Source organism: Mus caroli, unplaced genomic scaffold (genome assembly GCF_978045245.1).
Source record: "Mus caroli unplaced genomic scaffold, Mus_caroli_1 scaffold_1, whole genome shotgun sequence".
Taxonomy (NCBI): Eukaryota; Metazoa; Chordata; class Mammalia; order Rodentia; family Muridae; genus Mus; species Mus caroli.
In genome coordinates, this window is record NW_028227256.1 from 93927632 (window position 1) to 93954192 (window position 26561).

The window sequence follows — 26561 nt, forward strand, 5'->3', positions numbered from 1 at the left end:
TGCAGGTGTGATTTTTGTGTGTGTGTCTGGTTACCTCACTAAGTATGATATTTTCTAGTTCCATCCATTTTCCTGAAGAATTTCATGAAGTCATTGCTTTTAATAGCAAAGTGTAGTACTCCATTGTATAAATGTACCACATTTCCTTTTATCTACTCTGTTGAGGGACATCTGTGTTCTTTCCAGCTTTCGGCTATGATAAATAAGGCTGCTGTGAACATAGTAGGGCATGTGTCCTTGTTATCTGTTGGAACATCATTTTGGTATATGTCCAGTAGTTGTATAGCTGAGTCTTCAGGTAGAACTATTTCCAGTTTTCTCAGGAACTGCCACATTGATTTCCAAAGTGATTTTACAAGCTTTTAGTCCCACTAGCAATGGAGGCATTTTCCTTGTTCTCCACATCCTCTCTAGCATCTTCTGCCACCTACTTATTTTTATCTTAACAATTCTGATGGGTATGAGGTGGAATCACAGAGTACTTTTGATTTGCATTTCCCTGATAACTAAGGAAATTGAACATTTCTTTTTTTAATAATAAATTATTTTAATGCATATTTTATTTATTTACATTTCAAATGTTATCCCCTTTCCAGATTTCTCCTCAACATAACCCCTATCCTATCCCCCTACCCTTGCTTCTATGAGGATGTCCCCCATCCACCCACAGACTCCTGCTTCACTGGCCTAGCATTCCACTACACTGGGGCATCGATGCTTCACAGGAACAAGGCCTGTCCTCCTATCGATGCCAGATAAGGCCAACTACATGTGTATCTGGAGCCATGGGTCCCTCCATGTGTAATTTTTTTATTACATATTTTCCTCAATTACATTTCCAATGCTATCCCAAAAGTCCCCCATACCCTCCCTCCCACTTCCCTACCCACCCATTCCCATTTTTTGGCCCTGGCATTCCCCTGTACTGGGGCATATAAAGTTTGCAGGTCCAATGGGCCTCTCTTTCCAGTGATGGCCGACTAGGCCATCTTTTGATACATATGCAGCTAGAGTCAAGAGCTCCGGGGTACTGGTTAGTTCATAATGTTGTTGCACCTACAGGGTTGCAGATCTCTTTAGCTCCTTGGATACTTTCTCTAGCTCCTCCATTGGGGACCCTGTGATCCATCCAATATCTGACTGTGAGCATCCACTTATGTGTTTGCTAGGCCCCGGCATAGTCTTACAAGAGACAGCTATCTCAGGGTCCTTTCAGCAAACGCTTACCATGTGTAATTTTTGATTGGTGGTTTAGTCCCTGGGATCTCCAGGGTTGGGGTTGGGGACCTGTTTGGTTAATATTGTTATTCCTATGGAGTTGCAAACCCCTTCAGTTCCTACAGTCCTCACCTAGTTCCTCCATTGGTGTCTCCATGCTCACTCCAATGGTTGGCTGCAAGAATCTCCATCTATATTGGTAAAGAAATTGCAGAGCCTCTCAGTAGTCAGCTATATTAGGCTCCTGTCAGCAGGCACTTCTTGGCATCAGCAATCGAGTCTGAGTTTGGTGGCTATATATGGGTTAGATCTGCAGGTGGGGCAGACTCTAGATAGCCTTTCTTTTAGACTCTGCTACACTTTTTGTCCATGTATTTCCTTTAGACAGGAGCAATTCTGGGTTAAAATTTTTGAGATGGTGCTATTGCTCCCTTGGGGCTCATGCCTAAACTTTGGATATCATCTCTACAGGTTCTCTCTCCCCTTTGTTGGGTAATGTCATCCCCATGGTATCCTGGGAGCCTCTTGCTTTCTTGGTTTCCTGGACTAAATGGTGACTACCACCACTTCCCCATTCCCCATTGCTACATACCTCTGTTCAATTTCCTGACCCTCTATACTTCTCCTCTGTCTTTTTCCATACCTGGTCTGCCCCCTTTTTATTCCCTCCCCATCCTCTCTGTTTTTCAAGTCCCTCTCACCCTCTAACTACCTTGAGTATTTTGTTCTGAAGCATCTTCACTTTGGTCTTCCTTCTTCCTCTCAGCCATTTGAGATTCCTTTATTGAGATTTTTTGTTTGTTTGTTTGTTTATCTATGTACTCCATTTTTAATAGGGTTATTTTGTTCTCTCAGGTCTAACTTCTTGAGTTCTTTGTATAATGTGGATATTAGCCTTCTCTCAGATGGAGGTTTGGTAGAGATCTTTTCCTAATCTGTGGGTTGCTGTAAATTTGTCCTATTTACAGTGACCTTTGCCTTACAGAAGCTTTTCAATTTTATGAGGTCCCATTTGTCAATTGTTGATATTAGAGCATGAGTCATTGGTGTTCTGCTCAGGAAAGTTTCCTCTGTGCCAATTATTTGGAGGCTCTTTTCTGCTTTCTGTTCTATTAGATTCAGCATATCTGGTTTTATGTGGAGATTCTTGACCCATTTGGATTTGAACTTGTACAAGGACCTAAGAATAGATAAATTTGCATTCTTCTACATGCTGACCAACAGTTGATCCAGCACCATTTGTTGAGAATACTGTCTTTTAATCACTGGATGGTTTGTTTTCTTGATCAAAAATCAAGTGACCATAGGTGTGTGGGTTTATTTTTTGGTCACAATAGTCAGAAATAATATAAAATATTTTGGTGTGACTCTTACCAAGCAAGTGAAAGATTTGTATGACAAAACTTCAAGTCTCTGAAGAGTAAAATCAAAGAAGACCTCAGATGATGTAAAAAATCCCATGTTTTTTGTTCTGCAGAATTAACAAAGAAAAAATGCCCATCTTACCAAAAGCAATATACAGATTTAACACAGTCCCCATCAAAATACCAACTCAATTCTTGACAGAGATAAAAAGAGCAATTCTGAAATTCATCTGAAATAACAAAAATCCCAGTATAGTGAAAACCATTCTCAACAATAAAAGAACTTCTAGGGGAATCACCACCCCTGACTTCAAGCTGTACTATAGAGCCTTAGTGATGAAACTTCATTGTATAGGTACAGAGTCAGATGATTAGGTCATTGGTTGGATAAGATTTATAAATATATAATGTACTTTATATTTACTTTGATAATATCTGTAGTGATATACTAAAGGAAATACAATTAATTTATGTTCACATTGAATATAAATATATTTATGCTATATTAAATATAGATTAAATAACAAAATTATGTTAATAAATAATTATATGATTATCTTATACCTGATTAGATAAAAGGCTATGCCACCCAGTTGTACTTTCAGTCAGTAGTTAGATGGATCTCTGACATTGTTTTAGGTAAAATTAATATTCACAACCACTAAGTACTGAGTAAAATACATGACTTTGGTTATAAGAACAGTCCTCACTCAAGCAATGTAGAGCCCTAACAGGGCAGACTCACTGTTCCCAATGAAGTAGCAACTGAGTATCAGGACTAGCATCAACTATAAGAATATCATCAACTCTTGCATGAATTTATCACGAGTTTCTTGTCACTTTATTTAAACTTATTAGAATAAATTCCAGAAATATATACAACTTTCTCTCTCCCATTTTTTACCCACTCCTATTTCTTCCACTGTATTCCTATCCATCTTCTCTCTGACAAGAGAAGAGCATGAAAAATTATAGATATCACAGATAGTTCATTTGTATTTTATATGACCAAGTACAATTGTTAAGGTATTTTTGTTCTGTGTTTCATTTTCTAGCTATTGCAGATGCTGCACTAACAGTGGGATACTTTCTGGGTTATCTACTAGGAGTAAAAAGTTTTATATTGCCTGTGGAAGAAGCTATGCAAGCAGTGTAAGTCATATTATTGACAATTCTATTTAATTTATGTTGTACAGATCACTTGTTGAATAATACATAGCAACAGTATTAAACTGGTTGATGTGTAACATCATATATGCAAACATATATGTAAACAAAAAATTATACTGTGCATTTGTATTTTACTATTTGAAATATAATTAATATGATTACTTAAAAGTTCATTAGCTTTTTATGTTTTGTTGTTAAAAACATTCAGTACTCATTCAATGCACTACAACAGTAACGATGTGCATGATACACAGAAGGGGATGAAATTTGAAATGTAAATATAGAAAATTTCTAACAAAAAAGTGTAAAAGAAATGTAATGATTGTTTTCAAATCTGCACAGTGGAAGTGGAGGGAGGGAAACCTGATCTGTTATTGGGTGAGGGAAAATGACTGAAGCACTTAGGGCTAACAGAAGGAATGGAAGCAGGCAGCCTCTGAAGGTAGGAGTTTGGAAGGACCCTCCAAAATGCACTAGAGTCCTGGGAGGTGAGAGACTCTCAGGACTCAAAGGGAGGAGCCTTAGATGAAATGCCAGCGAGTAGGGAGAGGGAACTTATAGAGCCTAACTCCAGCAGGAAGACAGGATATAAAGAAGGGAGATGAAGGGTTTTGCAGCCCCATAGGAGGAACAATATGAACTAACCAGTAACCCCAGAGCTCCTTGGGACTAAACCACCAATCAAAGAAAACACACGGAGGGACTTGTGGCTCTAGCTGCATATGTATCAGAGGATGGCCTAGTCGGTCATCAATGGAAGGAGAGGCCCTTGGTCCTGTGAAGGTTCTATTCCCCAGTATAGGGGAATGCCTGGGTCAGGAAGCAGGAGTTGGGTGGGTTGAGGAGCAGGGGGAGGGGGAGAGGATAGGGGATTTTCTGAGGGGACACTATGAAAGGTGATAACATTTGAAATGTAAATAAAGAAAATATCAATTAAAAAGAAAAGTGAGGAATGGAGTTGCCATCCCACAGTCACAAGTCTGGTCCATAATTGTTCCTATCTGAAAGAATTACAGGAATGGAAATTGAGAGAAGCCTGAGGAAAAGAAGGTCCAGGGACAGGGAAAAACTGGGATCTAGCACAAGGGAAGGTCCTAAGGTCTCAGGCTATGGAACACTCACAAAAAGGGACCTAGCATGACCACATTCCTGAAGACCCAGGAAGCACCCAGGAAGAGTCAGATGCAGATATTTGTACCCAGTCAATGGACAGAAGCAGCCTACCCCTGTTGTTGAATTAGGAAGACTGAGGGAAGCTGGGGAGAGGGAGGACCCTGTAGGAGGACTAGCAGTCTTAATTAATCTGGACTCTTGGGATCCCTCAAACACTGGGCCACCAAACAAGCAGCATGCACCAGCTGATATATGGCCCCCAACACACATACTGCAGAGGACTGCAGGGTCTGTGTTCATTCAGGGATAATACACCTAACCCTCATGTGATTGGAGGTCCAAGGGAGTTTAGAGGTCAGGTGGGGTGGGAGGTATAGACATCCAGGTGCAGACGGAGTGGGGAAGAGGTGTGGGATGTGAACCAGTCAGAGGGTGGACAGGGGGCAGGGGAATGAAATATGGAGTGTATAAAAATACATTAATAAAAAAAAGAATGTCCATTACCATTACATTATTACTTCTGATCTCATCTTCTGTTCTTCTTAATGTATTAAGTTTTTATTACATAGTTTTTCACTCAAGGTATTTTTGAGGCTATTGTGAAATATGCTGTTTGATTGATTTCTTTCTTGGCCTATTTGTCATTTGTATATGGGAACTCTCCTAAATGTTTTGTTATTGTTGATTTTGTTTTCTGCTGTTCTGCTGAAAATGTTTATTGGTTGTACACATTTCCTCATGGAGTGTTTAGGGTCTTTTAGTCACAAAACCATATGATCAGAAAATAAAGATTACTTGTTAGTCTTCTTTTTATATTTCTATCACCTTGATCTCCTTCTCGTCTTACTGCTTTAGGTTAGGTTTCAAGTACTAAAATGAGTAAGTATGGAAAGAGCCCTTTGTTCCTGGTTCTAATTTTAGTATCAGTTTCTTGAGTGTATTTCCATTTAGTTGATTTTTTATGTAAATCACCTGTGTTATGTTGAGGTTGGTCTCTTATATCTCCAGAATATCTAGGATCTTTATCATAAGAAGGTGTTTCATTTTTCAAAGTGCTCTTCTGTATCTAATGTAGTTATCCTATGATTTTTGTCATTGTTTATGTGTTTAGCTATATTTATTGAATTAAGTATGTGGAATGATATCTGCATCTCTGAGACTAGGCCTACCTGATCATGGCAGAATATGTTTTGGATATGTCCTTGTATTCAGTTTGCAAGTATTTTATTGATAATGTTTGCACCCATTTATCCATTGTATTGCTGAAAAACCTATGTTACATAAAAAACAGAACATTGACAAAGCCGAATCTAGTGTGCCATCTTGCTTTTGTATACAAAAGAGGCTACAAACTCAGAGGAATAAACATCTTGATTAGAATTTCTGGAAAGCAAATGACAAAAATAATGATATTACAAAGATTAAATCAGTCCAGCAAGATGTCTTATTACATAGAGGCGCTGGACACCAATGCTGAAGACATTTCATTAGAAACCAGGTCCCACCTGATAGAAAGTACAAACTCCTGCAATTTGTACTCTGACCTAATCCTATATCATACACATACATATGCATGCAAAATTGAAAAGTATATTTTGATATGCACTCTATAAAGAAATCAAGTTAGAATAAATGACTACTATATTAATATCTGAATGTTCCAATGAGCAAAATATTCATTGAAATCAGAATTCTAATTGATATAAGATAATCTAATTGATATATGATAATCTAATCATATATTAACAAATATGAATGGATTCTTGGTTAAAATATTTGTTCAAATAGTTTGTCCTCTGACCTGCACACCTGTTCTAACACATATTTAAAGTGCACAGTTGCCTCTTATATTGAAGTATACTCAAATATATTTACCTATTCTGTTAGTCAGTGCTCTCTAGATTAACAGAATTTATAGAATGAATCTCTATCTTTGCATATCTATATCCATGCTATATCTATGTGTTATATACATTATATTATATATGCATTTATATCTTATCTATTATATAATGTATATTATACATATCACATTGTATATAAGTTATTATATACACATATCTATATATGTATATGTTCTGTTCATCCACTGATAATTGCCTCTGAATGGAAAATCATTTGTCCCATCCATGAGGGTCAGTGTCTCAGATGATCTTCAGAACCTGTTTGGTTCCTAAAGAAGTAGGCTCTAAGCCCATGAAGGAGTATATATTTTTTAGGTCAACAACAATCAGTCAAAGAGCAAAAGTTGCCATGGAGAAGTATTTACTATTATAACATAGATTAATATTCCAAATAGTCAGTTCCTTAAAAAGTACAGGCACACACTAAATATTTGAAAAGTTTTCAACATCTTTTAATATTAAGAAAATGAAAATGGAGCCTGCTTTTAAATTCCATCTCAACTTGATCAGAACAGTGATAACTAAGAGAATGGATGCTCTTGAGGATGTGGCAATAGAAAGACCTTTACCCACTGGTGGCAATATAATCTTGGATCATTATTATGGAGGATCCTCGAGAGAAAAATCCCAAAAAATAATGTCCTGAAGAGATGTATTAGCAGTTAAAAGTGCATACCATTCTTACACAAGATCTGGGTTTGATTACAACTGCCTGTGCCTCTTATTCACCTGCAATTATTTATATACATACTCTCACACAAATACACCACACACACACACACACACACACACACACACACAGCATCTTTAAAAGCAAGTATAGATATATGATTTTATGCTTCTATAAAAGGGAAAGTATACCAAACCAAAAATGTATCCTGATATGTAAATTACACAAAGTGAAATTAAAGTATCAATAGCATATTAGATACCATAAAATAGTTAATGAGCTTGTAGCAGGCAATTTGAAAATAAATAGTAGAAAAATAATAAAATAATGAGGAGAAATAATTAGATATTTGGGCATGGATAAAAAACAAATATTGAAATTATTTAAATTCATGTGAGACATCAATATGTCAAAGATATCAAAAGGTTTTCCAAAAAAAATTAGCTAAAATCAAAATTATATAACTATTCAGACACAATAAAATCAAATGTCATACAACAGGTTACATTTAACTGTCTATGGAAATCATACATCTTGCTTTCAGAAATAAAAGGGATATTAAGTATTCAAAAGGGATTAAAAGAAAACAACAAACAAGAGCCCATACTAAAGTATTAATCTACTTCTCAGCAGAAAACTTAAAATCTATGACAATGTATTTAAATTTTATGTTTTTAGTTTTTGAGATTAGAGCATGTTTTCATCACTTCCCTATTCCTTTCCTCTCTCCACACCCTCCCATATACTTCTTCCCACTCCCTTTCAAATTCATAGGTCTTTTTTCTCCTTACTTGATGTTACTTATAAACTCCTAAATGCTTTTGTAGCACTCATTGAAAATGATGTAGATTACTTTAGATTGTTTGGAAGAAAAGGAAACCTATCCTAAAAAAAATATGAACTAATTTACTAAAACTGAGATTAGTAAGTAAAATTTTAAAATGTAAAACTCATAGCTAAAAGTAATTTTATAAATCTGGACCAACATACTACTACACTATACTATACTATACTATACTATACTATACTATACTATACTATACTACAATATAATGTAATATATAATAATATAAACTTTATGCATCAGGCACTTACCTCCATAGAAGAAATGCTATAAAGTTAATAGCTATTTTAGCAATAAAGTTAATAGCTATCTTAAATGTATTCAATACACAAATATCTAAACTATCACATCAATAAAAAACACTGCATAGCAAGCTTTGATGATGCATTGTCACTTTTTGAAAATGAAAATTAGTAAGAAATATAAATGCATGGTGGCACACACCTTTAAACCCAGCACTCGGGAGGCAGAGGCAGGTAGATTTCTGAGTTCGAGGCCAGCCTGGTCTGCAAAGTGAGTTCCAGGACATCCAGGGCTATACAAAGAAACCATGTCTCAAAAAACCAAAAACCAAAAAAAACAAAAACAAAAGAAAGAAAGAAAGAAAGAAAGAAAGAAAGAAAGAAAGAAAGAAAGAAAGAAAGAAAGAAAGAAAGAAAGAAAGAAAGAAAGAAAGAAGAGAAAGGACGAAAGAAAAGAAAGAAAGAAAGAGAGAAAGAAAGAAAGAAAGAAAGAAAGAAAGAAAGAAAGAAAGAAAGAGAGAAAGAGAGAAAGGACGAAAGAAAAGAAAAGAAAAGAAAGAAAGAAAGAAAGAAAGAAAGAAAGAAAGAAAGAAAGAAAGAAAGAAAGAAAGAAAGAAAGAAAGGAATATAAATGATACCCTAAGAAGGTGGAGGAAGAACCTCAAGAAATGAGTGAAGAACCCACATACCCAGTGCAATGGAAGTCTCTGCTTGTACCTTTGCCCTAGCGTCCCTTCGTTTAGTTTTTCTCTGCTAGATTCAAATTTGCAGGGTTTAGATTAAGGCCTTTGATTCATTTTAATTGACTTTAGGGTGAGAGAGAAAGATCTGCTTTCATCTTCTGCATATGGACATCTACTTTCCCCAGAACCAGTTCTTATAGAAGCTGTCTGTGGGTCTGTGGGTGTAGGGGAAGAGGGGAGTAGAAGAGAACCTGCCTCCTGCCAGAGTTCCTGTGCTCTGGTGAGACCCTGGGTGGGCGTCTGGCTGTGTTAAGCCACTGACACCATACAGCGAGTGGTGGACAAGGGGCAGCCCCAGGTGCCAGGTTCTCAGTCTCTGGCATCCCATGCTGGATATGGTAAAGGAGCTGAGAACAGAGTAGAGGAGTTGAGAACTGAACAAGGGCTTTGGGGTGGCACTTGGCCACAGAAGAAAGGGAAGAGAGGGTAAGGGAAAAGAGGAAAGGTAGAAAGAGAGAGAGAGGCTGGCCATGGCTACGTGAAGAGAAGGGGGAAGGGAAATGTAGAAATAGAGGTAGAGAATAAGAAAGTTGAAAACTTAAGCGAGAAAGGTAAAAGCTTAGAGAGCAAGGAGGGGCCAAACAGCCCCTCTTATAATGAGCTTCTTATCTTGCTGTTACTAGGTAACTGTGTGAAGGAGTCTAGCCAGAAGGCCAGAAGCTTAGGACATTGTCTACATGACCTATAGCCATATGTCTCTCCTGTGGGGGCTGTGGGAGTGGTAACTTAGACTTCAACAGGATCCAGGAGTCCAGGAGACATGATCGAATGCCTTCTGTCTCATGTAGGTGGAAACTACCACCCACCAGGTCCCTTGGGATTCAAGACCTCAGCTCAACTGGAGACCAGACTGTCTGTGCATAGCCCATTACCCCACAGCTCTCTATATTCCAGCCTGTGATTTTTCACCCCTCATTTATAATTAGAAGTCTGCAGTGCAGCTTTTGTTTGTTACCATCTCTATCACAAATACCATGCAATATTAGGCACTCTGAGTCTGTAGTCCACTTAAGATTCAGTATCAAAATATCCAGCATTGTGTTTCCTCAGCCTCTGGAAGTTTAGAGACTTTGTGTCTCCATTTGAATATTAGGATATTTCTTCTAACTCTGTAAATAATGTCATCAGCATTTGCTAAGTATTGAATTATATTTTTAGAAATGATTCAGTAATATGTCTGTTTACAATAAAAGAACTTTTGGAGGAATCACCATCCCTTACTTCAAGTGATACTACAGAGCAATAGTGATAAAAACTGCAGGGAATTGATACAGAAATAGACACATTGATCAATGGAATAGAATTAAAGACCCATAAATAAAACCACACACTTATGGACACTTGATCTTTGATAAAGAAACCAAAAATATTCAATGGAAAAAGAATGCATTTTCAATAAATGGCTATCAGAATGTAGAAAAATGAAAATATACCCATCTTTCACTATATGTCACTTTTCACAAAGCTCTAGTCCAAGTGGATCAAGAACCTCAACATAAAAGCAGGTACACTTCCACATAAAACCAGAGACACTGAAACTTATAGAGGAGAAAGTAGGGAAAAGCCTCGAAGATATGGGTACAGGGGAAAAATTCCTGAATAGAACAGCAAAGGCTTGCGCTGTAAGATCGAGAATCGATAAATGGGACCTCATAAAGTTGCAAAGCTTCTGCAAGGCAAAAGACACCGTCAATAAGACAAAAAGACCACCAACAGATTGGGAAAGGATCTTTACCTATCCTAAATCAGATAGGGGACTAATATCCATTATATATAAGGAACTCAAGAAGGTGGACTCCAGAAAATCAAATAACCCCGTTAAAAAATGGGGCTCAGAACTGAACAAAGAATTCTCACCTGAGGAATACCGAATGGCAGAGAAGCACCTGAAAAAATGTTCAACATCCTTAATCATCAGGGAAATGCAAATCAAAACAATCCTGAGATTCCACCTCACACCAGTCAGAATGGCTAATCAAAAATTCAGGTGACAGCAGATGCTGGCGAGGATGTGGAGAAAGAGGAACACTCCTTCATTGTTGGTGGGATTGCAAGCTGGTACAACCACTCTGGAAATCAGAGTGGCGGTTCCTCAGAAAATTGGACATAATACTACCAGAGGATCCAGCAATACCTCTCCTGGGCATATATCCAGAAGATGTTCCAACCGGTAAGAAGGACACATGCTCCACTATGTTCATAGCAGCCTTATTTATAATAGCCAGAAGCTGGAAAGAACCCAGATGCCCCTCAACAGAGGAATGGATACAGAAAATGTGGTACATTTACACAATGGAGTACTACTCAGCTATTAAAAGGAATGAATTTATGAAATTCCTAGGCAAATGGATGGATCTGGAGGGCATCATTCTGAGTGAGGTAACATATTCACAAAGGAACTCACACAATATGTACTCACTGATAAGTGGATATTAGCCCAAAAACTTAGGATACCCAAGATATAAGATACAATTTGTTAAACGCATGAAACTCAAGAAGAACAAAGACCAAAGTGTGGACACTGTGCCCCTTCTTGGAATTGGGAACAAAACACCCATGGAAAGAGTTACAGAGATAAAGTTTGGAGCTGTAAAGAAAGGATGGACCATCTAAAGACTGCCATATCCAGGGATCCATCCCATAATCAGTTTCCAAACACTGACACCATTGCATACACTAGCAAGATTTTGCTGAAAGGACCCTGATATAGCTGTCTCTTGTGAGACAATGCCGGGGCCTAGCAAACACAGAAGTGGATGCTCACAGTCAGCTATTGGATGGATCACAGGGCCCCCAATGGAGGAGCTAGAGAAAGTACCCAAGGAGCTAAAGGGAACTGCAACCCCATAGGTGGATTATTATTATGAACTAACCAGTACCCCAGAGCTCTTGTCTCTAGCTGCATTTGTATCAAAAGATAGCCTAGTAGGCTATCACTGGAAAGAGAGGCCCATTGGATTTGCCAACTTTATATGCCCCAGTACAGGGGAATGCCAGGGCCAAGGGGTGGGGGTGGGTGGGTGGGGGACTAGGGGGGGGGAGTGTATTGGGGACTTTTTGGATAGCATTGGAAATGTAATTGAGGAAATTACCTAATTTAAAAAAAAAAAAGCAGGTACACTGAATCTAGTAGAAGAGTAAGTGGGAAAGAGCCTTGAAATCATTGGCATTGGGGAAATTTCCTAAACCGGACTCCAATGGATCAGGCTCTAAGATAAATAAAAAATGATAAATGGGACATCATGAAACTGGAAAGCTTCTGTAAGGCAGAGGATATAGACAATAGGACAAATCAACAACCTACAAATTGGGGAAAAGTCTTCACTAACCCCACATCCAATACAGGGTTAATATCCAAGTTATATAAAGAACTCAAGAAGCTAACCACCAAGAAACCAAACAACCCAATCATAAAATGACATACAAAGCTAAACAAAAAATTCACAACAGAAAAACCTTGAATGTCTAAAAAGCACTGAAAGCAATGTTTAAAAGTCCTCAGTCTTCTGAGAAATGCAAATCAAAATGACCCTGGAATTCCTCCTTACATCAATCAGAATGGCTAAGATCAAAACCACAGGTGACAGCACATGTTGGCAAGGATGTAGTAGGATTGAAAACTGGTAAAACCAGTCTGGTAATCAAACTGGAGGTTCCTCAGAAAACTGGAAATAGAACTACCTGAAGAACCACTCTACCACATACCTGGGCACATATCCAAAAGATGACCCATGATGTCACAGAGGCAAGTGATCTACTACACTGATAGAGGTCTGATTGTGATAGTCAGAAGCTGGAAACAACCCAGATATCCCTCAACAGAAGAATGGATACAGAAAATGTAGTTCATGTGCACAATGGAATACTACACAGTTATTAAAAATGAGGACAACATGAGGTTTCTGTGCAAATGAATGGAACTAGAAAATATCTTCCTGGGTGAGGTAATGCAGACACAAAAGATGCACAATATGTACTCACCAATGAATGGATATTAGCAAAAAAAAAAAAAAGTACAGAATTCCAAGAATACAATCCACACAACTCAAGAATGCTAACAAGCTGAAGGGCCCAAGTGAGGACACCTCAAAACCACTTGAAAGGAAAAACAACACAATCACAGGAGGACAGGGTAGGATGGAGTGACCTAGATGGGAAAGGTGACAGAGAGGGGAAGAGGCAAACATAATCATGTATTGGGAGTGAGGGAAAACAGGATTGAAACCCTGAGGGCAAGCATGAATAATCTAAAAAGGCAACCTCTGGGGGCAGGGGTAGGAGGTGGGAGGGGGGACCCTCTAAAATATACCAGAGACCTGGGAGGTGAGAGACTCAAGACTCAAATGGAGGGAGCTTAAATGAAATGCCCTACAGTGGAGAGAAGGAACTTGTAGAGTACACCTCTAATGAAAACACAGGGCATGAAGTGCATGGATAGGGTTGCACTCCCACTGTCAAAAACTCGGACCAAGAATTGTTTCTGTCTGAAAGAACTGTAGGAACAAGAATAGAGAAGAGCCTGAGGAAAAGAATGTCCACTGACAGGCTCAAAGTGAGGTCCAGCTCAAAGGGAGGCCTCAAGGCCTGACACTATTACTGATGCTATGGTTTGTTTACAAGCAGGGACCTATCATACTGTCCTTTGCAAGGCCCAAGAAGTAGCTGAAAGTGAGATGCAGATAGTTGCACCCTACCAATGGTTGAATAAGGAAAAGCTGAAAGAAGCTGAGGAGGAAGACTACCGTATAGTAAGCACTCTCAACTAACCTGGACATCCAGGATCTTTCACTGAGCCATCATGCAGGCAAAACGCACTTGGTGATATGAGTCACTTATCACATATGCAGCAGAGGACTGTCAGGTCTGGACTCAGTCAGAGAAGGTGCACCTAACCCTCAAGAAATTGAGGCCCAATGCAGTGGAAAGGTCTTGTGCAGGGGTGAGGTGGGGACTTGCTCTTAGAGATGGTGGTTGGGGGTGTAAGATTTAGAATAGTTGGAGGGTGGACCAGGAGGAAGATAAAGTCTGGACTGTAAAACTGTTTAAAGAATGAAAGAATATGTCTGTTTTCACAATATTCTCCTAACTCATGAACATGGAGGACATTCCATCGTTTATTATTCTCCTTCATTTCTTCTCTAGATCTTGACAGTTTTCCTAGTGTTGTGTGTACTTGACCTACTGAGGATGGTCAAAAAAGTACACTTTTACTTTTATAAGTTTTCCCCTAGGTTCATATTTTGTCTTGGTTCATCTGTTAATGTAGGTGTTTTCTGTTTTTCTTTTGTTTTGTTTTGTTTTTTTGTTTTCAAGTATGCTCATTATTGGTTCTAGGAAAGTCATTTATTTTTTTTTCAATTTTTTATTAGATATTTTCTTCATTTACATTCCAAATGCTATCCCAAAAGTCCCCTATACCCTCCCCCTGCCCTGCTCCCCTACTCACCCACTCCCACTTCTTGGCCCTAGTATTCCCCTGTACTGGGGCATATAAAGTTTGCAAGACCAAAGGGCCTCTCTTCCCAGTGATGGCTGACTAGGCCATCTTCTGCTACATATGCAGCTAGAGACACGAGCTCCGGGGGGTACTGGTTGGTTCATATTGTTGTTCCACCTATAGGATTGCAGACCCCTTCAGCTCTTTGGGTACTTTTTCTAGCTCCTCCATTAGGGGCCCTCTGTTCCATCCAATAGATGACTGTGAGCATCTACTTCTGTATTTGCCAGGCACTGGCATAGCCTCACAAGAGATATCTATATCAGGGTCCTTTCAGCAAAATTTTGCTGGCATATGCAATAGAAATAGATGAGAATGAAGATTTTCAACTTAAAGAATTAATTAATTTTTATGTGCCAATTCTCTATCATACTACCCTGCCAAAGGCATTTAGAATAATAATATCTCAAGATATCTCAGTGAGTCTCCAGGGCGTATTAAGCATCGAATCTTATCATCTTTAAATAAATTAGTTTCCCTTCTTCCTATGTATAATTTTTCTATTTCTTTTCCTCATCCAGCTACTTGGGTTAAGACAGAAGAGCTCTCTTGAGTATATGTGCAGAATTGACACTCATTTTCCATTCTTAACTGCAGAGGAAAGGCTTTCAGATTGCCCTTGTTTAGATCAGGCCTTCCTGTAGCCATGGCTTACGACCCCTATTATACTTGAGGGTACATGGCTCTTCTGATACTTTCTTTGAGATTTAACTAGAAGAGTGGTTGAATTTTTCCATAATATCTTTTTATTAAACTATTTATTTACATTCCAAACATTGCCCCCTTCCTGGTTCCTCCTCCCAGAGTTCCTATCTCCCTACCCCACATCCCTTTACCTCTGAGAGGGTGCTTGCCACACACCTCCACTTCACACCTCCGCAGCACCTCCCTTTCCTGGACATCAAGTCTCTACAGGATTAGGCACATCCTCTCCCCCTGAAGCCAGAAAGGCAGTGCTCTGCTGCATATTTGCCTGGGCCAGGGAAGAGGGCATGTATGCTCCTGGATTGGTACCTTAGTTTCTGGCAGCTCCAAGTGGTCTTGCTTAGTTGACACTGTTGATCTAAAACTTTTAATAAGCATTGAGATAATTATGAATTCTTTGCTCTTTTATATATTTATGCACTTACTAAAAATTATTGACAACAAAGAATTTTGTATTTAAACACCCTCATAGTTAAAAATTGTCCTTCTTTCATATTACATGATATATTTTCTTTATTTCAGTATTAAAACTTCATTTTTTTTTAGTATTTGAATTTTTGTGGATGGTTTAACACTTGTCGTTAAGCATACCCCCACCACATACACACACAAAAACACTTTGAAGCTGAAGAGATAGGTGAGCAGTTATCACCACTTGTTCTTTCAGAGGACCTGGTGATCCCAGCACTTACTTGGTGGCTCACAACCATCTGTAACCACTAGTCCAGGGTGTATGTGACAGTCTCTTCTGAACTCTGCTTATAATGCACTACATACATGCAGGAAAAACACTCATATATATCAATTAAATATATTTAAAACATTTTAAGAATCCAATAATTATTTAAAGTAAACACATATTCTTCCTGGTAAATCCAGCATTCTGATAACAAGCATAGCACTTAGATTTCAACTAAACTTAAGAGTCAAATTGGGAAGCATTATTACTATTCCATGAAAGAAAGCAGCATGCTATGCTGTTTCTCTAGTCCTTTAAACATTTTCCAAAATGTTTGATATAGATTTTACTCAATATGTATTTTAAAACTAGTATATGGGGCTTTCAAACAATTTGCTGAATGTTGTATAGTAGAATCATAATTTTTTAGTTTTCAAACTGCTTATTTCTACCATGAAGGAAATACTTTGATTTCAACATACAGCTGGTACATATGATCACCCTGTCAAAATTGTTGCTTAGCTTTAATAGTTAAAGGTTTTGCATTTAGTTGAGGCCCCAGTTCTTTAAGAGAACAAATACACATAGTATGTGTCACATGTAATATGTTATTAAAACATATACATAGATTCACAGTACCAGGAAATGTAAAACTTGTGGATATTACAAACAACAGGGATCTATGTGATCTATGTATTCTCAAGGGTTTGGGGGATTAAGATGAGCCTGTTCAGCTTAGAGTGACCTCGAAGTCTTTCAAATTAAGGTAGGGAGTTTTTAATTACAGAGATCCTGCTTGACATGCAGAAGGCACTGGGTTTAATCAAAAGGACCACAATAAATAAACAACAATAAACAGATAATAAAAAGAGGGAAATGTCTAGCTCCTATGGATGCTACATATTAACATATGACAATCAGTTATTGAAAACAAAGATTGGGATCATACATGACTGGGGGTGGATATCTATATTCCCCAATAACACCCCCAAATGAAGAGGCATTGCCTCACCAGTGAATACCACTGTGAACACGTCCACATTTGATGAGAGGAAGTGTAAGAAACTCTTCAAATGTTGTAGGAGAAGAGCTCCCCCAGAACAAGCTGGGGCACAAGTGAGCATCTTTCCTACAATGATTGTTAGTGAAGAGTTTACTTCATAATAAAGGTGTATTCAGTTGTATTTTATGTGTGGGAGTGGTTTTGCAGCATATGTGTGTCTGCATGATGTGTGTGAAGTGGTAGAGCATTGAATCCTTTGAAACCTACAGATGACTGTTTGCTACCATGTGGTTACAAGAAACCAAACCCTGTTCCCTGCAAGTACATCCAGTGATCATAATCTCTGCTGGGTCATCTCTCTATCTCCCAGCTAAGATTTCCCATGGTGTGGATTTGAAAATATCATTAATAAAATATTCACTGACTTCTGTAAATCTTATCCCTAAATGATTAAAATAAACAAACATACATATATACATAAAAACAAACAACTCTTGGTAAGTTTGAAAATTATTCTACTGGGCTCAACATTGATTAAAGAGAAGAGATACAGATAGCTCATAGGCACTCTGTGAGACAAAAATTTAGCAAACCCCAGCACAGGGTATTTCATATCCCCTCCCTACCTTGCCACCTACTAAGCTTTGTGAATAGCAAAATTAACCTTAAGTAGAATTCAAATGAGTCCTAAAGGAAAACTGGAAAGAATGCAGAAGTAGCAAATACACTTAGCACAAGGGACCTGAAGGGAGGGATTGCTGGTGTCATGTGTCCTCAAGGGTCAGATGCCATCAACAAGAAAAGCAGTTCAAACTAAGGAGCCAGGTTTCTTGCTACAGAGGTCAGGTGAAAAATTAAAGAAGCCAGAAAAAGAAACAAGTCTTGGTTTTCCAGAGGCACAGATTAAAGGGAGAAAGTTTTTAAATAGGAACAAGTCGGACCTTCTGCTGCCTGAGTCATGATACTGAAAAGGGAAGTGGGTAAATAAGGCTATGATGGGAGAAAAAACAAAACAGTGGCAGTGAATGCTGACAACTGGCTCTTGTCAGCAAAGCCCCCAATTGATAGTGACAAATTACAAGTAAATATAGATAAACAGAAAATTCTAGCAACAAATTATGATTTTTTTAATTAAAGCTCCTAACTGAAATTTTCTCTATTTCTTTGTACAAGTGGACATGTTCAAAGGTTTCGAATATTGCAGAGTGGTTGGTGGAAATCTTTTATTTTTGTTGGTTCAATCCCATTTTTTACAACTTTACCACTGTTCTGTTTTCCATCTAATTTACCCGGTGAGTATAAAAAGAAATATAATTAGTCTCAGTATTTTTTACCCTCTGCTCCCATTCTCAAAGCACAGATTAACTAATTTCAAAATGAGTATAAGCATACTCCCCTGGCATTGCTCTGTGACAAAGGAATATTATCAGTGTTTTGTTGTTGTTTTTATTAAATCAAGCAGGATCATATCCAAATATTATATTTATGAGCTATATTTTTATTTGTATTTATTTGTGTTACTCATTATTTCTTTTTGTTATCTCATTTTATTTGAAGTGCATAGATGCTTTTAAATATAAAAGTATACTCAAATCTATTTAGCCATTGTTAGTCACATTGTTAGTCTATTATAATAGACCATACTGAATGAATCTGTACTATCCATATCTGTGTGTGTATTATTCATATATATATATATATATATATATACACATATATATATAATATTTCATTAGGATGTCTTACAAGTTCTGGTGCATCTAATCCACCATGTCTGTCCCTGAAATCCTGGTCAGTAGTTTCTCACACAATGAGGCTAGATGCCTCAGCCACTCTACAATATATAATGAAATTACAAAGAAGCTCTAATGCCAGTGAAGGAATGGACTTGCTAATAAAGAAGCCAAGAGCAAGCAAGGAAAGAAGAAAAGGGGTCAGTGAATGTTCAGGTTGAGTTCTTAAACAAATAAAAATGAAGGATGAAAGTATAATATACACAAACATTTGAGAAACAGCTGAAACAATTCTGTAAAGGAAACCTCATTACTAACACAGCCTATGTTGGAGCTCATTTTTTTTACCAAGGATGTAGTATATAGCTCTGGCTATATTGGAACTCACTCCCTAGATCATGCTGTCCTTGAAATCAAAGATTCATGTGTCTCTCCCTTCTAATTGCAGGGATTTAAGGTGTGTGCCAACAACATCTAGCTAAATAATCAGTTTTTAAAGAAATACAAATAGACAATGAATATTTGAAGAACATTTGGTATCTTTTCCCATTATGGAAATGCAAATTTATCCTGCATTAAAATTCTATTTCATTGTGGTCAGAGAATCTGTACTCAAGAGAATTAATGCTCATGAGAACATGGGGAAAGAAAAACCTTTACTCAATGCTGGTGGCAATATAAACTTCTAAAGTTACTCTGGAGGTTTCTCCCCAAAAAACTTCAGAACATCTGGGGCTGGAGAGATGTTTTAGCTGCTGAGAATGCACACAACTCTTGCAGAGGACCTGAGTTTGTCACAACTACCTGGACCTGTGGGCTACACAGGAAATTGTTCATGTGCACATATTTTCTAACATACAAATTTAGAAATGATTAGAAATCTTTTCCAAAAACTGAAAATAAAAGTATGATGTTACCTAATTAAATGACTCTCCCATAGGTATGCCTGAGTAGCTGTGAATATTTCCTCATTATTTACAATCGATAGAAGATGGAACTAATCTAGATATTTGTAAACAGTTTAATATGATAAAGAGAGCATAGTATCTATGCACAGAGGAATTTTATTCAGCTGTAAAGAAAAAATAACATCATAAGAGAATCGGGAATTCTTATGTTAAATCCAACCACTGAAACTCAGAAAGTCTAATATCAAATATTTTTTCTTCCATAAGTAGGATATACATATAAAATATTCATGTATCTACACATGCCTGTGAGTAGTATGTGTGTATATGTGTGTGCATTGTGCAGGTGTATTGTGGGTGTGACAACTAGAGAAGTGATGGAGTGAGGGTCTGAAGAGAGCATAAGGGAAGTGGTATAGACAGCAGTGACATACAGATAATACATGAGCAGAATGTGAGACTTACAGGGAGAGGAATCAATGGGGGTGGGTGGTCATGACATGTGGGAGAGCAATAGAGAAAGGAACAAATAAGGAAATAATATGATGATATATACTCTTCATACTGAAAAAACAGTTATGAAATCAAATACTTTGAGTTTTAAAAGTAATTCTAAATTTTTAAGAAAAGTATAATTACCAGATAACATTAAAATTAACCTTTAATGCTAAACTGTTCATAAATGGAAATTTAAACCAAGTGTCTTAGAAAATACCTTTAAACTGAGGTGAGAACTAGGCTTTATCATAAAAAGGTAAATAACTTTTCAAAGTAAATATTTACATTTAAAGCAAAAGATTTGACATATGTACACACACAAGAACCAATGGCAGATAGTTGAGTGTACAGTGAGGTAGGAAATCCATTGGCTTGTATAAGATTTTACACATTGTAAACCAGAGAATTCATATAATTTTATGATAAATTGAAGTCTAAACTTACAAATACCCAATAGCTGTGTTGGGACATATAATGGCGATGTTACAGTGAATTCTCAGGTGAAAATTTCAGTTATGAAAGCATGTATTTTGAGTTTGTAAATATTTTAAATTTTATTAAGGCAAGGACTAAACAATTTTTACACCTCTTGGGTAGAAAGAAAATTTAAAGCCATAACAGTAAAAGATGGCAAACCACTTGAAAAATAAATAATAATAATAATCATCATCATCATAATAATCTTTTGTATCTTTCATAATATAATTTTGTTAACTGTAATAAAACCACTGAACATATAAAAAAAGAAAATGGGCACAGAGCTCAACAAATAATTTTCAACTGAGGAATATTGATGGCCAAGAAGCACCTAAAGAAATGTTCAACATCCTTAGTTATCAGGGAAATGCAAATCAAAACAACCCTGAGATTCCACGTCATACAAGGCAGAATGACTAAATCAAAACCTCAGGTGACAGCAGATGCTGGTGGGATGTGGAGAAAGACGAACACTCCTCCATTGTTGGTGGGATTGCAAGCTGGTACAACCACTCTGGTAATGAGTCTGGTGGTTCCTCAGAAAATTAGACATAATATTACCTTAGGACCCAGTCTCTCCACTCCTAGGAATATATCCAAAAATTGTTCCAACATATAACAAGGACACGTGCAGCACCATTATGTTCATAGAAGCCCAAGTTATAATAGCCAGAAGCTGGACACAATCCAGATATCCTTCAACAGAGGAATGGATACAGAAAACGAAATTCTTAAACAAATGGAAGGAACTAGAAAATATTATCCTGAATGAGGTAACCCATTCACAAAAGAACTCATATGGTGTCCACTCACAGATAAGTAGATATTAATCCAAAAACTCAGATTACCCAAGAAACAATTCACAGACCACATGAAGCTCAAGAAGAAGAAAGACTAAAGTGTGGGTGCTTCAGTCCTTCTTAGAAGGGGGCACAAAATACTCACATGAGCAAATACAGAGTCAAAGTGTGGAGCAGAGACTGAAGGAAAGGCCATCCTGAGACTGCCCCACAGGGAAATCCACCCCATTTACAGTCACCAAACACAGACACTATTATGGGTGCCAGAAGTGTATGCTGACAGGTGCCTGATATAGCTGTCTCCTGAGAGGTTTTGCCAGAGCCTGACAAATACAGAGGTGGATGCTCACAGCCCACCATTGGACTGAGCTCAGTGTCCTGAATGAAGGAGTTAGAAAAAGGACTGAAGGATCTATAGGGGTTTGAAGTCCATAGGAAAAACAACAATATCCAGCTCCCCCCCAAAAGCTCCCAGGGACTAAACCACCAACCTAGGAGTAAACATGAAGGGACTCATGACTCTAGCCACATAAGTAGCAGAGGATGGCCTTGTCTGGCAGCAATGGGAGAAGAGGCCCGAGGTCCTGTGAAGAAGGCTAGATGCCACAGTATAGGGGAATATGAGGGTGGGGAGATGGTAGTGAGTGGGTAGGTGGGCGAACACCCTCATAGAAGCAGGGGGTGGGGGTGGAGTGGGGGGTTCTAGAGGGGAAACCTAGAAAGAGGATAACATTTGCAATGTAACTAAGGAAAATATCCAATTAAAAAATGGGAAAAAATAATTTGTAATACATAAAAATCATTTTGGAGGGGCCTTTTTTGAGGTGTTTCATTGTATGTTATTTATTGAATATGGCTATTGAATTCTCCATTAAATTATGAATTGGTTCAGCCATAGATACCACATTTTCAGCAGTTAAGAGCCACATAATGGATACCTGCAAATGTGAAAATTTTTCATTATCAAAGAATTGTTTTTGCAAAGCACTACTGTTGTTGAAGAATTTGCCTTCTAGAACACACATTAGTTTTATTGTGCTTAATATAACTCACTTGCCATTCCATGAAAAATGTGATTATTATAATGTGTGCAAATGAATGATGTATATATTCACACTGACTTTGATATAAGTAACAATTATTTTCCTTGTGACCTACAGGTGCACACAAGATAAGACTTGAGAAAAGTAAGGAACCTTCCAGAGTTGACAGGAGACTTAAAAATAAGGAAATTGAGCCTAATTTGAAAGGTGTTCTTCATGCTACTTGGGTAAAGTAAAATATTTCATTTAACAAGCCAGTTAACTTGACTGGTGTAATTTTCTTATAGAGTTAAGAATATGACAAAGTGTTTAATTTAGATTTGCATGAAAGGTTTGAATCTTTTAGGAAAATTAATAAATTACACATTTTCCTTATAATGGAAAGAAATAGCTTCCTTATTTGATATGGCTAAAGACAGGTGTAGTGTTAGAGGATTATGATGAACAACTAGTAATTTTTATTTATTTTTAATTGATTTAATACAATTTAGTGTTTATTACCTCTGCATAAATAAGCATGACATTTAACAAAATTATATAAATAGGAAAAAATCTGTGTGTCAACACAAAGCCTACCATACACACAAATAATATCACAATATTTAAACTAAAATCCTTTGTTTCTGTAAGTCCATCATAGTAACAATAGGCATAGGGATGCACCTGGAATCCCTCCCAATTTCTGAAATTCCTATTAGAATATTTTTTTTCTATTTATAACATTCTTTCTGCGAGATTATAATTTTCACATGCATTTTCTTTTTTTTTAATTTTTAATATTTTTTATTACATATTTTCCTCAATTACATTTCCAATGCTATCCCAAAAGTCCCCCATAGCGCTCCCCACTTCCCTACCCACCCATTCCCATTCTTTTGGCCCTGGCATTCCCCTATATTGGGGCATATAAAGTTTGCAAGTCCAATGGGCCTCTCTTTCCAGTGATGGCCGACTAGGCCATCTTCTGATACATATGCAGCTAGAGACAAGAGCTCCGGGGTACTGGTTAGTTCATCATGTTGTTCCAACTATAGGGTTGCAGATCCCTTTAGCTCCTTGGGTACTTTCTCTAGCTTCTCCATTGGGAGCCCTGTGATCCATCCAATAGCTGACTGTGAGCATCCACTCCTGTGTTTGCTAGGCCCCTGCATAGTCTCACAAGAGACAGCTATATTTGGGTCCTTTCAGCAAAATCTTGCTAGTGATGCAATGGTGTCTGCGTTTAGAAGCTGATTATGGGATGGATCCCTGGATACGGCAGTCTCTAGATGGTCCATCCTTTCATCACAGCTCCAAACTTTGTCTCTGAAACTCCTTCCATGGGTGTTTTGTTCCCAATTCTAAGAAGGGGCACAGTGTCCACATTTTGGTCTTCATTCTTCTTGAGTTTCATGCGTTTAGCAAATTGTATCTTATATCTTGGGTATCCTAAGTTTTGGGCTAATATCCACTTATCAGTGAATGCATATTGTGTGAGATCTTGTGTGATTGTGTTACTTCACTCAAGATGATGCCCTCCAGGTCCATCCATTTGCCTAGGAATTTCATAAATTCATTCTTTTTAATAGCTGAGTAGTGCTCCATTGTGTAAATGTACCATAATTTCTGTATCCATTCCTCTGTTGAGGGACATCTGGGTTCTTTCCAGCTTCTGGCTATTATAAATAGGGCTGCTATGAACATAGTGGAGCATGTGTCCTCTTTATGGGTTGGGACATCATCTGGATATATGCCCAGGAGAGGTATTGCTCGATGCTCCAGTAGTACTATGTCCAATTTTCTGAGGAACCGCCAAACTGATTTCAAGAGTGGTTGTACAAGCTTGCAATCCCACCAACAATGGAGGAGTGTTCCCCTTTCTCCACATCCTCGCCAGCATCTGCTGTCACCTGAATTTTTGATCTTAGCCATTCTGACTGGTGTGAGGTGGAATCTCAGGGTTGTTTTGATTTGCATTTCCCTCATGATTAAGGATGTTGAACATTTTTTCAGGTGCTTCTCTGCCATTCGATATTCCTCAGGTGAGAATTCTTTGTTCAGTTCTGAGCCCCATTTTTTAATGGGGTTATTTGACTTTCTGGAGTCCACCTTCTTGAGTTCTTTATATATATTGGATATTAGTCCCTTATCTGATTTAGGATAGGTGAAGATCCTTTCCCAATCTGTTGGTGGTTTTTTTGTCTTATTGATGGTATCTTTAGCCTTGCAGAAGCTTTGCAGTTTCATGAGGTCCCACTTGTCAATTCTCGATCTTACAGCACAAGCCATTACTGTTCTATTCAAGAATTTTTCCCCTGTGCCCATATCTTCAAGGCTTTTCCCCACTTTCTCCTCTATAAGTTTCAGTGTCTCTGGTTTTATGTGAAGTTCCTTGATCCACTTAGACTTGACCTTAGTACAAGGAGATAGGAATGGATCGATTCGCATTCTTCTACATGTTAACAACCAGTTGTGCCAGCACCATTTGTTGAAAATGCTGTCTTTCTTCCACTGGATGTTTTTAGCTCCCTTGTCGAAGATCAAGTGACCATAGGTGTGTGGGTTCATTTCTGGGTCTTCAATTCTATTCCATTGGTCTATTTGTCTGTCACTATACCAGTACCATGCAGTTTTTATCACAATTGCTCTGTAGTAGAGCTTTAGGTCCGGCATGGTGATTCCACCAGAGGTTCTTTTATCCTTGAGAAGAGTTTTTGCTATCCTAGGTTTTTTTGTTATTCTAGATGAATTTGCAGATTGCACTTTCTAATTCGTTGAAGAATTGATTTGGAATTTTGATGGGAATTGCATTGAATCTGTAGATTGCTTTTGGCAAGATAGCCATTTTTACAATGTTGATCCTGCCAATCCATGAGCATGGGAGATCTTTCCATCATCTGAGATCTTCTATAATTTCTTTCTTCAGAGACTTGAAGTTTTTATTATACAGATCTTTCACTTCCTTAGTTAGAGTCACGCCAAGATATTTTATATTATTTGTGACTATTGAGAAGGGTGTTGTTTCCCTAATTTCTTTCTCAGTCTGTTTATTCTTTGTGTAGAGAAAGGCCATTGATTTGTTTGAGTTAATTTTATATCCAGCTACTTCACCGAAGCTGTTTATCAGGCTTAGGAGTTCTCTGGTGGAATTTTTAGGGTCACTTATATATACTATCATATCATCTGCAAAAAGTGATATTTTGACTTCATCTTTTCCAACTTGTATCCCTTTGACCTCCTTTTGTTGTCCAATTGCTCTGGCTAGGACTTCAAGTACAATGTTGAATAGGTATGGAGAAAGTGAACAGCCATGTCTAGTCCCTGATTTTAGAGGGATTGCTTCAAGCTTCTCACCATTTACTTTGATGTTGGCTACTGGTTTGCTGTAGATTGCTTTTATCATGTTTAGGTATGGGCCTTGAATTCCTGATCTTTCCAAGACTTTTATCATGAATGGGTGTTGGATCTTGTCAAATGCTTTTTCTGCATCTAACGAGATGACCATGTGGTTTTTGTCTTTGAGTTTGTTTATATACAGGATTACGTTGATGGATTTCCGTATATTGAACCATCCCTGCATCCCTGGGATGAAACCTACTTGGTCAGGATGGATGATTGTTTTGATGTGTTCTTGGATTCGGTTAGCAAGAACTTTATTGAGGATTTTTGCATCAATATTCATAAGGGATATTGGTCTGAAGTTTTCTATCTTTGTTGGGTCTTTTTGTGGTTTAGGTATCAGAGTAATTGTGGCTTCATAGAATGAGTTGGGTAGAGTACCTTCTGTTTCTATTTTGTGGAATAGTTTGTGAAGAACTGGGATTAGATCTTCTTTGAAGGTCTGATAGAACTCTGCACTAAACCCATCTGGTCCTGGGCTTTTTTTAGTTGGGAGACTATTAATGACTGCTTCTATTTCTTTGGGGGATATAGGGCTGTTTAGATCATTAACCTGATCTTGATTCAACTTT

At 37.7% G+C, this 26561-nt stretch overlaps 1 protein-coding gene across 4 annotated transcripts in view; it reads left to right on the forward strand.

Moving 5' to 3' along the window:
* LOC110297693 (solute carrier organic anion transporter family member 6C1-like) overlaps positions 1–26561 on the forward strand; it is a 113519-nt gene that overhangs the window by 17123 nt on the left and 69835 nt on the right. For all 4 annotated transcript variants that reach the window (XM_021166614.2, XM_021166623.2, XM_021166641.2 and 1 more), the window contains exons 4-6: positions 3638–3734; positions 18326–18444; positions 22729–22838. In XM_021166614.2, the coding sequence (XP_021022273.1) occupies positions 3638–3734; positions 18326–18444; positions 22729–22838 (326 nt within the window). The remainder of the gene's footprint in view (positions 1–3637; positions 3735–18325; positions 18445–22728; positions 22839–26561) is intronic.